At 39.4% G+C, this 17,114-nt stretch overlaps 4 protein-coding genes across 5 annotated transcripts; 2 read left to right on the top strand and 2 right to left on the bottom strand.

The window, feature by feature from the left end:
* Window positions 1–506: 506 nt before the first annotated feature.
* On the top strand, window positions 507–5,173 carry ccdc77 (coiled-coil domain containing 77). The gene is made up of 12 exons (XM_074677906.1): window positions 507–609; window positions 1,270–1,318; window positions 1,639–1,825; window positions 1,920–2,062; window positions 2,359–2,455; window positions 2,630–2,720; window positions 2,865–2,953; window positions 3,116–3,264; window positions 3,468–3,732; window positions 3,862–3,987; window positions 4,098–4,250; window positions 4,419–5,173. Exons 2-12 carry the CDS (start codon window positions 1,284–1,286, stop codon window positions 4,563–4,565), a joined length of 1,482 nt encoding a protein of 493 aa, XP_074534007.1. The 5' UTR covers window positions 507–609; window positions 1,270–1,283; the 3' UTR covers window positions 4,566–5,173.
* A 606-nt stretch (window positions 5,174–5,779) lies between these two features.
* hdhd5 (haloacid dehalogenase like hydrolase domain containing 5) lies at window positions 5,780–8,851 on the top strand. Of its 2 annotated transcripts, none has more exons than XM_074677698.1 (8): window positions 5,780–6,138; window positions 6,612–6,759; window positions 6,860–6,972; window positions 7,282–7,375; window positions 7,464–7,497; window positions 7,621–7,795; window positions 7,887–8,075; window positions 8,446–8,851. In XM_074677698.1, coding segments are annotated over exons 1-8 (1,161 nt in total). In that variant the 5' UTR covers window positions 5,780–6,136. The 2 variants fall into 2 exon arrangements, with proteins under 2 accessions (XP_074533799.1, XP_074533798.1); XM_074677697.1 differs by having other exon boundaries at window positions 6,544–6,759.
* A 1,142-nt stretch (window positions 8,852–9,993) lies between these two features.
* Window positions 9,994–13,128, bottom strand: rab19 (RAB19, member RAS oncogene family). The gene is made up of 5 exons (XM_074677700.1): window positions 12,996–13,128; window positions 12,362–12,459; window positions 11,583–11,765; window positions 11,128–11,311; window positions 9,994–10,328 (listed from the first exon to the last, which is right to left on the bottom strand). The coding sequence occupies exons 2-5, from the start codon at window positions 12,410–12,412 to the stop codon at window positions 10,054–10,056; spliced, it is 693 nt and encodes a 230-aa protein (XP_074533801.1). The 5' UTR covers window positions 12,413–12,459; window positions 12,996–13,128; the 3' UTR covers window positions 9,994–10,053.
* Window positions 13,129–13,421: 293 nt separating this feature from the next.
* ccdc34 (coiled-coil domain containing 34) lies at window positions 13,422–15,719 on the bottom strand. The gene is made up of 7 exons (XM_074677992.1): window positions 15,606–15,719; window positions 15,005–15,280; window positions 14,782–14,926; window positions 14,532–14,639; window positions 14,259–14,417; window positions 14,022–14,151; window positions 13,422–13,895 (listed from the first exon to the last, which is right to left on the bottom strand). Exons 2-7 carry the CDS (start codon window positions 15,265–15,267, stop codon window positions 13,690–13,692), a joined length of 1,011 nt encoding a protein of 336 aa, XP_074534093.1. The 5' UTR covers window positions 15,268–15,280; window positions 15,606–15,719; the 3' UTR covers window positions 13,422–13,689.
* Between the last annotated feature and the right edge of the window lie 1,395 nt (window positions 15,720–17,114).

Raw genomic sequence — 17,114 nt, 5'->3', positions numbered from 1 at the left:
TTGAAAATTTTGACTTTTTTCACCCAAGATGGCAAAACATATTTGAAAATGTTTTTAATTCAATGTGCTGAGATGGGGAATAGCTCTTACGGTCTAGAATTCCCTACTTAATATTCAAGAAAAAGAAATCCAAGATATTTTCAATAAAAATGTACATTATTGGTAGAATTACCCGGTCACTCTATGCCTTAATTTGGTCAATTTACTCAAACCTTTCATCTTATCTCTGTTCATATCTTACTGTTTGCAATAAAATGCTTCTGAGAAGGTTCATGAATCAAGTATTTTCCCACAGCCTTTATCAACCGTATTTACTCAGAAGTTGCCCATGACTTCACAACAACGTGTTGTGGCCACTTTCGATATATGAAGGTCATCAAAGGTTTGCTGCCAAATCACACCCTGTTCTGGGGAACCCACCACATGACTTGACATGACTTGTATCTACTGTACAGTAAATACTGGTGATGTAGTAGCCTCACCCGCCGCTAGTTGGGGAAGTTGCCTTAAATGCGTTCGATTTTCCACGAAGAAGACGGAGAGACGTAACTTCCGGTTTTTAAAAGCTTGGTAGCAACGGACGCCGTCCACCTACCACAAATATCAACTGTGAGTTATTAAAAAGCTTTGAGTCTGTGTGATTTATACAAGAATTTGGAATAGAAATAGCGGAAACACTCTGTTGCACTAAAACTAAAATTCTAATTTAGTTATTCAAAAATAATGTTTTAACAGCCTCAATGTTGTCAATGTTGTCATGGAAGACATACGAAACACGAGATTACTAACTTTGCAAATGTGATAGCAAGGCTAAGTTCCTGTCTTTTCTAGTAAAGTTACTGAGAGTATACTATGTTATGAGTGGAGCTATCTCTTATTTTGATATGCGCATGAAAACTTGTAAAAGTAGCCTGTTCCTATTAATAGTTGACTGTGCTCACCAACTACCCGCCCCTCTCAGTGCCCATTCAATGATAATTAAAACGAAGCCATTTATCAGTAAATTTTTGATTGTTGGCACACAGTGCTATGAGACTTAATTGTACTGGTCTTCCCCTTTACCTACAAGTAGACTCACTTCTTGATTTGTTTGTGGGATAGATCTTCTGTTTAAAGTAAAAAAAGTAAAAGAAAAAATGCTGTGAAAACTGCCTTCTTCCTCAAATTGTTTTTTTTTTCTGTAAAGCCTCTAGTTGTTATTGCATACATAGAATATATTGATGTATATACCTGCTCCACCAATCACTTAGTGTTCCCCTTTGTTGTCAGTGTTTCGTACAAGAATGGGATCTCCAAAGAAAGATGCTACACCACACAGGTAAGAAAAAGTACACAAAGGTACTCCGTTCTTAAATGGATGAAGGAAGCACTGACTTATTTTAATAGTGTGTCAACACATAATCTATACAAGCTAAGTCTTATTCCTTCAGGTGGCTTGAATGCCTGGATAATCATTCATTTGCACTTTCTGCTATATACAAAATATGTATGATATCAAAATCCATGTTACAACAGGCTTTAGGAGAAACATTGGCATTTGTCCATCTAAGCATGAAAAGAATATGTGTCAATGAATATTAATTTATAATTGTTCTTTGTCATAATTAACTCTGAAGTCTTTTTTTTCTTTTCTGTCAGAACCAAAACACGTACTCCTGGTCGAGAACCTGACTCCCCACTCCCCCCGATCCATGAGCGGCTGGCGTACCTCAGACCCTCCAGAGAGCTGCTTGAGTTCTACAGAGCGAAGATTGCCCAGTTTGATGCAGAACATGAGGAGCTGCTTCAGATGTTGGAGAAGTACAGAGGAAACACAGAGGATCAGGTAGGACAGAGTACTGAGTCATATGTGGCATTATGTTTAAGGGGTGTATTTGCCTGTTGTAACACAACCTGTATCCGCCCTGTGTATCTTCCAGCATAAGCTACAGTGGGATGTGCGACAGCGTGAAGGAGAAATTGCGGAATTGCAAAATGCCCTGAGTGACATGCAAGTCTTCCTTTTCCAAGAGAGAGAACAATCACTGCGACTTTATGCAGAAAACGACAGACTTAAGATCAGGTGAATAGAAGTTATATGACTTTTTTTCAGTGCACAACTTTTAAAATTTAAGCATAAATAGCACAACTGTAATAATGACTATAGTCAAGTCTACTTTTTATTGAATTATTTGTTTACTGACTGGAAAACTTTGATGAAAAGAGGCCTTTGGTCAATTGAAATAAGCTACTGAGCTGTCTAATGAGTAGGGGTTGGACATTCTGTATGTTGTCTTTGATTGTATGTGACTCATGCGTCACCCCAAGTTGTTCACTTATGTACAAAAACTATCTGACCATCTTTTTGTAATTGTTCAGAGAGTTGGAGGACAGGAAGAAAATCCAGCACCTTCTTGCCTTTGTGGGTCCTGATGCTGGAGAGATCACATATTTCCACCGAGAGCCCCCTCACAGGGTACACGTCTTTCAGTGAAGATTTTTTTCTTGGGATTTTTTCTACGTATCCCTGATATATTTTCAGCTTCAAATGTTGCCTTTGTATTTGATCAGAACTGAAGATTGTGACCAAAGGGATGGGGTACATTTTATTTTGTTAAAACTAGAATTCAGTCTGATGAATTTATTCCAGGTCACTGTTGCTCAAAGGAATGCAGAGTCGAGATTGGAGGAAAGTCTGAGCCTCAGGCCGACGAAGTTAAGACCTGCTACAACCAGGAAAGGTTGGAAAACAACCTTAGAAACGCCCTTTTCATTCTGATATTCACTATATCAAGTATCACTGGAATTATGTCTGATAGAATAATGTTATTACAAGTTTATCATGAAGTCCACTTTTTTGCTTTGATTTCCCTTTTTATTAACAGAGGAGGGCAGAAGAATGAAATCGGCAGACAGGGCTAATGGTGAGAGCCTGGAACAATACAAAAGTGATAATCAAACATTATTGCTGCAGGTACGTGTAGATATTATAACTGTCTCAATTCTCCGAATTACATAAAGTTTAATTAATGTGCTGTCATCCCCAAGAACTACAATCTCCAGTATAAAAATGAACTGTTTGCGTTGCAGGAGAACAACATTTCTGGCTTTTATATTTTTTGACTCATTATTCCAGGTAGAAGCTCTGCAGGCTCAGCTGGAGGAACAAACCCGACTGGCCAAAGAGCAAGTGGAGTCTCTGCTGGAGGATCGACGGATCAAAACAGAGGAGGCCCAGGCGCAACAGCAGAGAGATAACGAGAGAATTACAGCTCTGAATGACAAGTGGGTCTGCTCAGTGAAGTTTGTAACAAGCTGTTTACCACCACTGTGCAATTGCAATGTTCAACATCTTTTTGATGTCGGTCTCTTGAAAAAGACTCTATTCCTTATTCTTTTAACTACTTTTTGAAGGAAAGGAATTGAACATGATTTTTTGGCCCGTCCTCATAATAAACTCTCCCTTCCTTAAATGTTTGTCTCCACAGGCTACAGAAAACCCAGAATTTGTTGCATGAGAGTACCAAAGATTTCTTACAGCTCAAGTTTGAAACGCGGGCTCATGAGAAGAGCTGGATGGTGGAGAAAGACCGGCTGCTGAGAGAGCTGGACACGTGCCACAATCGCCTGAGGAAGGGAGGGTCCGCTGTTGGTGCAGAGATGGGGCGAATGCAGCAGTTCAGTGGAACTTCAGCCCTTTTGCAACCCCGGCCTCAGCCTGAGTCACTGCAGACACACAAAGAACAGATGAAGGTAATATGTGTAAATAATTTTGTTTTTTTTTTAAGTTAAGAAAGGGAAGAAGTGTAAAACTTGTATTGACATTAAAGCTCATCGTACTGTTGAAAGTTTTTATGAACCACTTACATTATGTTTGACCAGGCACTGCAGGAGGATTTAAAGCAAGCCCACCGTCTTGCAGAGATGTACAGAGAGCAGTGTATTTCATTGGAGACAGAATTGTCTCAAATCAGAGAAGAAGGAGATGTGGGCAGAGAAATTTTTAAGGTACCGACCATCACATAAATAAAAGCCTTGTATTAACTGTTCTTATGTAATGTGCAACCCAAGTTTGTTGTTCCTGAGATTTTTAATGTCAATTATGTTTCTGCGTGCAGGAGCGTTCAGACAAAATTGCGAAGCGTCTCCAGCTGATGACTCAGCGGTATGAAGCCCTGGAGAAGAGGAGGGCCATGGAGGTGGAGGGTTTCAAGACAGACCTGAAGCACCTCAGGCAGAAATTCAAAGATGTTGAAAAACAGCTGCTCAAGGTGAAACGATCTCTGAAAAAAACACGAGGAACTACTTCCTCATTGTGCTAGATGTTGTTCATGTTTTATATTGATTTTTGTAAAAGTTCTTAATGTCAACACAAAAAGCCTGTTTCGAGGCTGTTGTTATTGTCTTAACAGTTTGTTTTGGTGTTTCTGTATCTGCAGGTTACTCTAAATGTAGGACCCAACCAGGATTTAGCCATTCTGCAGGAAGTCCGACAGACAAACACAAGGACAAAGAAGGTTCAAAGTGAGCTGATGGCTCTAAAGGCAAAGATCTATGGACTGGAAAATGAGCTCAGATTTAGCTGAGGAACAGACAAAATTGCCATGTCCTCCTGCAGTAGAGAATCTAAAGTTTTGTGAGGTTGGTAGTTTGATTCTTGTATGTCTGTGCTTCTTTGTTTATCACTGGTCTCAGAGGAAATATGTTTTTTACTTCTGACCAATAAAGATGTTTTTCTACATTTTAAAATCACTGTATACATGCAACAATATTCATAAATGGCTATGCCAGCAGGAATAAGAACAGGGGTTTTTCTCCCTGCAGATGTTTTGACTTGTCATCGGAAAAGTGCAGTTCTTACCCAGAACACTAAGAAAAACTCTAAATGAGTGTTACTGTTAGGGAAAGTTGAGATACCATACACGGTATCAGGCCCCCTTTCCATCAATATTTCTCTAATCAAAGACTTGCAGCCAAACCAATAAAAGCTAAAGTTTACCATGCTAAACATTTTTTAGACCGTCATAAATATGAGAAAACCTGCAGAATCATGAAATGCTGTATTTTAATCCTTCACAGTGAATCCCATACACTTCACCATCTTGAAAAGGAGTGAGGAATTTCAAACTGAATAAACATTTTCCTACTCAAATTCAGGTCAACACATTTCTCAGAGAAGTCAAATGAAAACGCAACCATTTAAACAGCCATTTTGTGTACAGGAAATCAAGTAAATGACTGTAAATTGGCCAATTAAAATAGAGAAATGTGTCTTAAATTTATCTGCTAATATTTTAAACAGCACATTTGAATGTACACATAAACAAAAACAATTAAAACATTGGAGATAAACTTTGTATTTATTTGCCTTTATTAATACGTTTTGTTTTAAAGCAATAAATCTAATAATACAAGACTGCATGAGCCAAGGAGCCACAGGCTTCATCCAATATTTAATGTAGAAGTATGACAAATACGTGCCACAAATGTCACTGAAGCTCTCAAATTGTCATGCTTCTCCCAGTGTATTTAATCTAAAATGTTTGCTTTTACCAGAATAGCTTTTACGTCATATATAATAACCCAGTAACTCTGAAATATTCCTCTTCATGTTATGGTTTATGACACTGTAACAAACTAGAAATAAGTTTCGGGGTTAATTTTTAGAACTGAAACTTTGTAGTTAATATGTAAATGTGTAAGGTGCGTTAGCTTTCATTTCTACGAAATAACAACTTTCCTTTTCCATGAGGTGCGTAATGTTGTCTCCGGAAGTCGTGTGCTCAGGTTTGTGCGTTTATGGTTTGCGCATGCCTACTAGCTGCCATTAGCGGCGGAGTGAATGGTCGCTGTGTGTGTACCCAGCATGAAGAGATATCGCAGAGTTGAGCATTGACTCCCACTTATTGAGAAATCATCATGACCCTTTTCTTTAGTCTTTGGAGTCGCTCGGTCGACAGTTACTGCTAGCTAAGCTAAAGCTAGCGCAGCTCTGTCTTTTTGTGCTTGTTGTTTACCACCGGCTTTGACAACCAAGTGCCCGGAGAAATGCAGAGAATAAGGTCATTGAAAACTGGCTGGCGACTGCTGAAGTCAAGCTGTGAGGGAGTCTCAAAACAAGTTAACATCCCGCTGGCAACCTCACGGAGTTATACTCATGTAAGTAGAATTTTCATTCAGTCTTATTTCAATGTAAGTAGTGTATCTATATAAAACAGCGACAGAAACCTATGTTCGTCTGTTGACAGTTGGCTTTTGGGTGTTCTGCTCATTTTGTCATTAAAAGTTCACAGCAGAGTCAAAACGCATTAATACCAAGCTTAAGCAAATCAACTCACACACAGTGGCACAATCTTGACCAATGATGGCACACAACACTTTAACAATTTCAGTTACTATGATTTATTACCAAGTTATTCATCTGCTCCAGCCACACCGGTTTGTACAGACCAGTCAGTTCACTGTGTTTTAGATGAGGAGATTATGTCAAGCCTGTTATACCACAGCAGGTTAATGAACAATCCCATGTTTTCACACTGCACATGACCCCTCCCTCTGGCCCAGTGCCCTCCTCAGGGCCCCAACTCCTTTGGGCTCCTCTTTGACATTGATGGGGTTCTGGTCCGTGGCAGGACACCGATCCCGGCAGCCAAACAGTGCTTCAGGAACCTGGTTGACAGCAACGGGAAATACAAGATGCCTGTGGTGTTTGTCACCAATGCTGGGAACTGCATGAGGCAGACCAAGGCTGAGCATCTGTCTCACCTTTTAGATGTGGAGGTAAACTGAAAACCTAACTCTTAAAGTCATATCAAATTTTTGGCAGCTTTCCTGTTTCCTTTAAGATAAACTTTTCTTTTGTACTGTGATTTTGTCTCAGGTATCTCCAGATCAGGTCATGCTGTCCCACAGCCCACTGCGTATGTTTACGCAGTTTCATAAAATGCGTGTGCTGGTGTCAGGACAGGGTCCTGTGGAGGAGGTGGCCCACAAGTATCCCATCTTAAATTTAGTGACTCCTGTTTCTTGACTCCCTTTGGGAGTGTTCATGTTCTGTTCAGTCTCTGCTTTGTTATCAGTATTCAACCTTTGAACTCTTGCTTCTCTTTTGCTGCCTGGCTGTCTCATCAACAGCTTTTTAAAGGATTCTTGCTCATTTGATTTTTTTCAGCTTGATAAGTAGAAGTTATTTCCTCATTTATTCAATATATTTGTGACTTGTTTTGGTGATTGAAGCATTTACTTTCAATTTACCTTGTTTTGTACCACAAACTCTGTTTCCTTTAACTTGCTAAACTCCAGTCTGGGCTTTCAGGATGTTGTTACGATAGACATGCTCAGAGAAGCATATCCACTTCTAGATGTTGTAGATCACAACAGACGGCCCAAAGACAGTGTAAGTAGCTTTCATATTAAAGCTCCAGTTTGTGATCTGTCATTGATGAGTTAGACATCTTACCATGTAGGTGAATTATGTTTTACAGATTCCTCCCACCAAAGGCTTACCGCCAATTGACGGTATGTTTATACTCTGAATTATTCCTGTCACTGTGGCAGAATTCCTAAGCAATATTGTGTTAATAATAAACTGTTGAATATATCTGTTGTATAAGTTTTGTCTCCATCTGTATCCTTTCACAGCTGTTATTTTATTCGGGGAGCCAATCAGATGGGAGACTAACCTCCAGCTGATAGTTGATGTGCTCTTGACTAATGGGAACCCTGACAACAACTGGAGCTCAGTGCGGTACCCCCACATCCCTGTTCTGGCCTGTAACATGGACTTGCTGTGGATGGCTGAAGCCAAGAACCCCAGGTAGAGTTTTGGTTAAAAGAAAACACATCGGAGAGGAAATACCTTTTTTTTTTTAATGTTTCAAAGAAATGTTGATGTCCCTCTGTTGTAGGTTTGGTCATGGCATGTTTTTGGTGTGCTTGGAGAGTCTCTACAAAAAGGTAACGGGTAATGACCTGAAGTATGAGGCTCTGATCGGTAAACCCAGTGTGGTGACCTATAACTACGCTGAGCTGCTGATCAAACAGCAGGCTGAGGCACTCGGCTGGACTACACCTGTAAAGAGACTCTACGCTATAGGGTGAGTGACTCACATTAGACACTAGATTTAAACATTCAACAGTGCTTTCCAAAGTTTTAACTTGAACTTTTCATATTTTGTTTTAAATTTAAATGAATTTGATTCCGGTTGTATGGTTTGTACCAATATTTATTTTCATAGTTTAAAAGCTTATCATGGAAAAAGAATGATCCGATGTGAAGGGGAAGTCATCACATTAACTTCAGCAAACAAATTTTGCTCTGGTTTTGTTTGCTATTCAAACATAAAGTCAGAATTTCCCGGTTGAACATCGTAAAATGTGACTTGTACTCGTGAAAGGCTTTGTATCCTTCACAAAAGGTTTTAATTTATCCTGAAACACTGTGCATGTCTTGCTTTGTTTTCACAGTGATAACCCCATGGCTGACATATACGGAGCAAACCTCTACAACCACTACCTCCAGGCTGCTCGTCGCACCAAGGCCCAGATGCAGGCTAAGGCCGGGGGAGCAGAAACTGTTGATGACACCCTGAAAATGACATCAACTGAACTTGGCGGAGCATCTGGTGCATATGGAGTGGAAGAAGACCTTCCTGAGGGGTGTAGCTCCATCTTGGTGTGCACAGGAGTTTACAGCAGAGACCAGGAGGAGCTGCCCTCAGATCCAACACAAACTGTCACTGAGCAGCACATCTTTCACGGCCACAGGGACTTTCGCTTTGACCCCACCCTCACACAGCCATCCTTTGTGGTCCAGGATGTAAAGGAGGCAGTGGAGCTCATTTTTGAGCAGGAGGGCTGGCCCCTGGATTAAAAAAGCTGTTTTTTCTTAAACTTAAATCTGTCTTGTCATGGCTCTAACAGGCCAGCACCAGCAATGCCAGTTGTATGAGTTTGTTTCTGACTATCACAGGGGAGAAGTGGCTGTTACTATGGCTAATATGAAGAGACTTTCTAATGTGCCATGGGAGGTAAAAGCAGCAAACTGCAGCTTTAACAGTAATATGAAGTTTAACACGTTTTAAGTCAGTTGAGCATGTGAATGTGTCACAAACTATAGCAGTGTCTTTCTTTTGTCTTCTCTTGCCTTTTTTGTCTTTTAACGCACAGTAAGAACCAAGTCTGTTCAGTTACGTGCATTTTTACTTCACTCTGTTTCAAACCTAGTCTGTAGATTTATAAGTAAGAGTGTAAAAAATATGACATACAGTTACACCTGAAGCAGACTTTCTTATTGATCCATATACCTCGTTTCTGGCACCCAGCAAATAGAGATCACAAAATAGGCCAGTTCATCTATTTGTTGTTACTGCTGTCACTTCAGCTTTTTGTGTTTTAAGTGAGTAAAAATGCATAACCACTATTGCTGACACTATGTGTTGCCTAGTTTAACTTGAGTACCTCTTCAGTCTGTATTGTCTTAACAAAATTTAGTCATTTTAAGTTTTCTTATGTGGAACTGACAAAATTTAACATCGTATTCAAGTTTTAGCAGAAATGAAATATGTGCTGTCTTTTCACTTTGGGTTTTAGCGGAGAAAACTTTTTAAATGGTGGATGTCATTATGTGGGAGATATTAAAAATGCAATAACAGTCCCTTTAGGAGTGTAAACTACAAAATGTGTTGTTTTGTTTTGTTTTGTTTTTTTTAATGGAAAGGTTAAAGGCTGCCCCAAACGGCAGATGCCAAATGTTTGTTCAAGTTGTGGAACTCTGTTATTGCTCAGTGAAAGCCTTTCTGTGTGAAAGATCATTAAAAAGGATGACAGGCACAAAATACGGCTTTTCAAGTGAAACACTTTGCATGAAGAGAAAAAAACATTGTTAAAAAACTTGTACCTGACTCTAATTATAGAAATATTAAAAGTAAAAATAATTTACAAACTAATATATAAACACACATTACCAGATATGTTTCTAAATCATACCTGTTTAAATATCTTTTCTTCCTCGACAGAATTTTGGGACACTTTTTTTAAACAAGTCAAAACTAAAATGCCCGTGTCTCACAAATATCAACACCCACATTTCTTATCTGAAAGCTCAGTGTCATTGATTGAGTGGGTGCTGTTATTCAACATGAACTGAGGTGAATCTTGAGAGAGCTCATCTGTGATGGTCATGCCGTTTCGAGCCAGCAGCTCTCGAGCCATTAGGATGAAGGCTGCCTCGATGTTCTGTGCTTCCTTGGCTGATGTTTCCAGGGCAGCCAGCACGCTGTTGTTTTCTGCCAGAGTACACGCGTCCTCAAACAACACCTGTCGCTGAGCGTGAAGGTCTGATTTGTTACCTGATGGACAAAAACAGGCAGGGTTGGAAATTAAAACTAGAGGGTACATCTGTATGTAAACATTGAAATCATACAGGTATCAGGATTAACAATCACAAAAGGTTTTTCACAAGTTTTCAAGCAATTTCTCTTGAAATTCTTGGATACCATGTTCTCTGGATATGATGCCTATCATTGTCTCTTTCTGCTTCTTAGGATCACTTCTCTTTCCAGATTTTCTTTTGTTTTTGTCTCAAAGTCCTCTGCACCACCATAGCCTTAAACTCTTCACCTTCACCTTCATTAGAAAATAAATTCTGGTTATTGTGTCTGATTGTGGATCCTAGAGATGTCAAACCAGGCAGAAAAGTCAAGGAAAGCAAGAGAAGATAAAATAGATACTCGACTAACATCTGTTATGGAAAATGCAAATGTGATTGTTACCTGTCCCTGATACAGCAGGCTGCCACATTTTTCTAAATTCCATGAAACAAACCTAGAGATGTACTTGAGTTTCACCACCTTATTTATCACTCAGTGAGGGTAAAGCTGTGTTTCTAGTGTTCCATGGTGACATGGTAAATTTTGAAATGAAATAAGACAGAACTCAGATGGAGTTCAAGTTGAAAGAGTTCACACAAAAAAACCTCCAGCAGTTACTATAGATCATAAAAACAACTAAGTTGCACACAGGATGCAACAGCTATTGCTTTTCTTTACAAAATAAAAATAATGTGCAGTGAGGGGCCACTAGATGGAAACTATTGTATTTTACTGCCAAACACAAGAACTCTTGGAATTTGTTTTTATTTTTTCATACCAATAAGGATCAGCACCACTCCTGCAGCTCCAAACTGCTCCACCTCCCTGATCCAGTGGGGAACAGACTCGAATGTGGGGCGCCTTGTGATGTCATAGGCTACCATGGCCCCATGTGCGCTGCGGTAGTAGCTCTGAGTTATAGTACGAAAGCGCTCCTGTCCAGCTGTGTCCCACACCTGCATCTGTGACAAGAACACAAAACACAAACATAGCCAGGTGAAGGTGATTTGTCTCACACATGATTAAAGTATAAAAAGGGATTGTTAACTGTAGAGCATTATACATAGGTACAGCTCCAGTGCATGATTTTATTAAGATATGGAAAATGTTCCACAATAATTAATGTTATAATTAAAATGTTATTTCACTAAAGATCTTACAACATATCAAAATCTGACATTTGTACGGAAAACAATTATGAATGAACCAATAGAGAGAATAAAGAAAACCTACCTTCACTTTCCTGCCATCAATGTCAAGTGTGCGAACAGTGAAGTCGACCCCGATGGTGTTCTGCTGCTTCTCTATGAATATGCCAGATTTGAAGCTTTGGACCACACAGGTCTTCCCCACATCTGAGTCCCCAACCAGGATGATTTTAAAGAGAAAGTCGAAGGAGTCCTCTGTCTCTGTGGGCTGCATGGTGAAGGGAGGAAAACACACACACCAACACACTTGAGGATGGAACTGCAAACCCAACCTCTGTCTCTATCCACAGACTGATGCATAAAACAGTTTCCTTCTGAGTTGTGTCACCAACAGCTCAGACTATTTACAGAAACAAAAGCCACAGACTTCTTAGAAAGAGGCACAAGTCAGGTTGTATGGCAGCTCCTGCTGTTCCGGGTGAATATGTGGGATTCACAGGTAAGGGTGTCCCAGCCAGTGATACACGCTTAAAATTAAAATTCTAAATCTCAAATTAAAATCCAGTTTTGAATCCAACCAGCTGCTCCCTCCCAGCTGAATCCACATGCTCCATGTAGAAAACAACAAGCAACAAAATTCTACATAAGCACAATTATCCCAAGGTAGAAGACTGAGATCCCCTCTTCACAAGACAAGTAAGATGGTCCACACAGTCAAAGTTGTCATGCTTCATCTTCTTCTTGTCCTGCTACCTGGTTAAAACTGACAAGTGAAGTCTGTGGCTCTGCCCTTTAGACTGTTGCTCTTTATGCCCTGTACACCTGTCCCACCCTTACTTTCATTCTTAAGGACACGCCTCCTACCTGTCTTTGTAGGTGTGATCTCCAACTGCCAGCCCACCTGCACCACTGCATATCTGGATATGGATTTAATGTTTGGGCCTGGTAATAAGACAAAGTACCTGAAGGAGGAAGAAAAGGAACTCAATACCCTTAAACATCAAAAGAAGTGGCTCTGTCATATATGTTCAAGTATGATAGAGCTAAGGGGTTTGCAAACTAAGAGGTATCTTTACTTGATTTACTTGCCTTCTGAAAGAATAAGTTCAGCCCTAAAATTTTAGAGTGAGAGGTTCACAGAAAGCCAAGTCATAGAGGCTGACTTAGAAAACAAGCTACAATCATTTTAATACATTGAAACAAATGCTTAAAAGGCACCTGCAGTTTCATCATTCCTGACAGAGTGTAAACACTTGAGGTCATTGTCTTAAAAGTTGTCCTTTGGACCCAAGAACAGTTTCTTTTTCTTTCTTACAGATCCAAAAGACCTGCCCTCCCTGTTAGCCCCCTCGCTGTCTCTTGTTAACTAGCACATTCCACAGCAGTCAACAACAGCAGGACCCAAAGAATAAGCAAGACCAAAAACATGACAGGAGAACTGAAAGGATTTAGTTAAAGAAAGGTTAAGCTAATATAAATGAAACTGAAATCATACTACCTTACGCTGCATTCATCGATTTCAGTGAGATTTTGACAGAGAATAAGCACACTGCTCTCATTCTGATTCAGTCTCTCTCTTCTTCTCCACCCCCTCACTTGTTTCTGTCGTCATCTCAGCCCACAGAACAAGGCACAGCTGGACACAGAACAATGTGTGAGTGTGAGGGACACTTGACCAAGCTGGGTCTATCTTTGGCCGTGACCACCAGCCACCTTCTTTCTGTTGTGTGGTTGTGTGTGGTTGATGCCTCATTAAACACAATAATGTAGGCTTTTGTTGACCACACTGAGCTGGCACAAACACGAGGGGAGGAGGATAAAAAGAGACACAATTCATCCTGATAGCAAACTGATCGATCCAGAAAAAAATACACAACAGGCCATGAATGCAATTGTTGTAGATATTTTATAAACTGACAAATATCAACATAAATCATTTACATTTCTTGGCCTAAACTTCATAATGCTAATGAACAAACAGAATTTGAGCCAGTGCCTTCTTACATGTTACATGAGCCACAAAAATAGCAAATCATATTAGGAATGGGGTAACATGTCTTTTAATCACATCTATTAGAGAACTGTGACACTTCTGTCATTCAGGAGCTCAGGGTGTGTGGTATGAATGTAACAAAATCATATTTGGGTTGTGTCCAAGCTGCCTTGCACATTGTTAGGCATTTGTCTGCTGGTCATCTCTTTTGCAGTAAATTTGCTGTACTTACAGGGTTTCTCAGTCTGAAAGGGGGGCAAGAACTTTGTTGATATTTATTTTGTTTTGAATTTTTCTTCTCAGATGTCTTTGCGAGGGAAGTTTCAGGAGGAGGAACATGGATCGGCTTCCAGGGGATTGGATTGCAAAAGCCAGGTGAAGGCAGGAATTTGTCGTAAGGACCTCCTAGAAATAAAACAAAAAAAAAGGTTAAAATCAAAAAATGAGGAAAGTCAATTCATTGAAAACAAAAAATAGTTTTACACAACTTGTAAATATATTCCTAAATGATTCCTAAATGATGACCCTAACCTGTTGTGCAGCAGGGTGATTTGGGTCTCGCTTTGCTTTTTTCATTGGCCTTTAACAGCCATTCTTGAAACTTCTCCTCTGCCCTCCTGCGACGCTCTCTCTCATGCTCCTCCTTCAGTGCAGCTTCCTCCTGCCAAGAATAAAAGATATACTTGTTTACCTCCACACAACTATCATACCACAAAACTGGATACATAGTTTTCATAACAACAGAATAACTTAATCAATCCAGATTACTTTTGCCTGCTTTTCCATTTCCTTTTTCTTTTGGTTCTTCTTCTGGAGCCACTCTTTGTATTTTTGCTGAGCTTTCTGTTCAATCTCCTTTTGTTTTTCTCGCTGACTTTGAATCTTCTCCTCGTCTTTACGCTGACTTAGGAAATGCTCATTCTTCTCCTGGAATTGCAAGACAAAAACAATTCAAAGAAGAATCAGCAGTAGAAAGTACTATGCTGCAGTGTTTCCCTATTATATTTGAATTATGTCCTTTGCTGGGTAGCAGTTGTCTACCTGTTCTCTTTTCATCTTCAGCCATTCATGGATTCGCTCTTCCATGAGAATTTTTTTTCGTTCCTGCTCCCTTTGTAGCTGTTCTTCCTTTTCATTCAGTAACCGCTCCTGGTTGAAAGAATACAGAGTATTCTACACAATCTCAGACATGATGAGGTAATGAACTTCAAATAAACACACAAAGGAGAAAAGGAAAGGTAGTATCACATTGCTGTTATTAAACTAATAACACGTCTTATGTGTTGCTTGCCTCTTCTGCCTTCTTCTCTGACTTGAGGCGTTCCTCTTTTGCTTTGTTTACCAGCCATGTTTCCCAAGCACTGAGAGTAGGTGAGGATACAGGCTCCATTGCTGCCTCCAACATTTGCTCTGAGGGTGTTCTTGGTAATTCACATCTAAATACGAAAAGATCCATGTTTAGACACAAGTCTTGAATAACTCACAGTTTTTCTATCTAAATCACATAATAGTACCGGACTGGTGAAGTGTTGGATCGGGAGTTGCTCTGTCTTGAGGAACTCTCCCGTGCAGGGCTGTGCTCCATTTCATCATCGCTTTCAAAACTGTCATGATAGATGGGAGACAGCAAAGAAAATGTGTCTTCGTCGTCGGTTAGGACGCCTTCGTCTAAGCCCTTAGATGCGTGGTAGTCTTTTGCCTCGTTGGATTTAACTGGAGTGGAGCTGAAACCATCGAAGGCAGAAGCAGGACAGTTCGGCATCTTCCTTTCAGACATTAGTAGCCGATGTCTGCACCAGGAAAAAAAAACAACAACAAATGAGTGTGTAGATTGTGCACTAGCTTTGTATAAATGTCTAGAAAAGCCGTACGCCTTTTGAATCGGGATAAAAATACGATAGATTAACTGATGTTTCACACTAATACCGTTAGCTTGTTGTACAGTTAGGCAAGTGGGGTCAAACGTTAGCACAAACCAGCTACTGATGTTAGCCACCTTAGCTTGCACTAACAAGCAACAGACCGAGAATTATAATAATTTAGAGTTTGCTACTCGAAGTTTTGTCAACACAGTTTCAAACTAACTAAAGTAACTCTGAATATGCAGTAACCCACCTCAGCGTGTAAACTTAAGAAAGTCCGAATGGCGCTGCCGAACTCTCACCAGTCGTGCAACTGATTTCCAGGCAACTTTTTTTTTCCCATAATACACCACGCCCCCAAGCTAAGAGGAACGCTGGCTCTGTAACCATGACGACGCTTGACACTACTGATCTTCTTCTTTGTGGTGTTTAACGGCGGTTGGCCAACACTACTGATCTTTACGGCATCTTTGTTAATCATATTTATCTGTCAAGTGTACTTAAAGTAAATCTTTACACAGTGATTTTTTTTCAGGTATGGAAGTATGTATCTTGATTTGTAACACATTCGATTTTCAGAGAGTGACACAGTGACACAGTAATAAAGAACAACCAAAATACAGTTATACATGTAACATATAGCCTAACGTGGCTTTCTGGTCAGGGGGTCAGGGGACTTTAGTATAATTCGTTTTTCTGTCAATACCAATGAAAAGAAAAGCGAAAACGGGGCCAGAAAAATAGTAAAAGTAATATATATATATATATATATATATATATATATATATATATATATATATATATATATATATATATATATATATATATATATATATATATATATATATATATATATATTCTCCATTTAAATGAATTATGATTCACCCCAGTAGGCCTGTATCTTATCTGAGTCAACACTGACCTATATTGATGTTTTAATCAGTTTTGCGATCATCAAATACCCCATTTAATACCGAATAAATCAGCACATCTTGTCAAAAATAACGATAGAAAAAACTAAAAATAAACTATAAATATTGGACTACACTGATTGGGCTCGAATTTTTTGCTGAATTGATGTCACTATGCAGACTTAAGTATCTGGTATACCACGGATGTTAATCCTGTTTATTTCACAAAGGTCATCTCTGAAAGAAGTATTAACGTTGAATTTGACACTGTAGTGTTAATTTCATGCTCATGAATCGCAGTAGTTTCGGGTACATTTTTGTTACATAGTTTATTATTCACGAATAGAAAATAAACATACAATGGCTATTATCTGTAAGTTAAATGCAGTAAGTGAGGGACTTTCGCTGGCATGTGCAGCATCTATGCTCTTCCAGCAGAGGTCGTACTTCACCACTACCTTTCTAGGATGTTCAAATGGTGCCTCCGTGTTTAGGTTGAAGGTCTAAGCTGTTTTCTGCATTCACGTCAGTTGTGATCAAGCAATATGTCGTTTGTCGAATAGGAGCTGCAATGTTTATCTCTATATTGTTTAATTGAAAATTTGACGTTTGAGTTGGTTGTATTATTGTAGTATTGTTAAAATAAGCTAGATTGTTAGCTATACATCCAATCACCTCGGTCAATTGATGAATGTACCCTATATGTCTGTATGTTTGGTTTACAGTTTTTAACACACGCATTTCAGTTTAAATACACCAGGAAACAGACTGATAAAACGTACCTTGGTCCTATGTCATTTTTTTTAAATAATAAGCCATTAAACAATAATCAAAAATTACAAAAGTCAGCA

The sequence above is a fragment of the Halichoeres trimaculatus genome, unplaced genomic scaffold (assembly GCF_033239565.1).
Source record: "Halichoeres trimaculatus isolate MK-OKI-2021-1 unplaced genomic scaffold, fHalTri1.1 fHalTri1_scaffold_10, whole genome shotgun sequence".
Lineage (NCBI taxonomy): Eukaryota > Metazoa > Chordata > Actinopteri > Labriformes > Labridae > Halichoeres > Halichoeres trimaculatus.
Note: the sequence above shows the minus strand (reverse complement) of the source record. Positions and strands in the feature narration are given on the sequence as shown.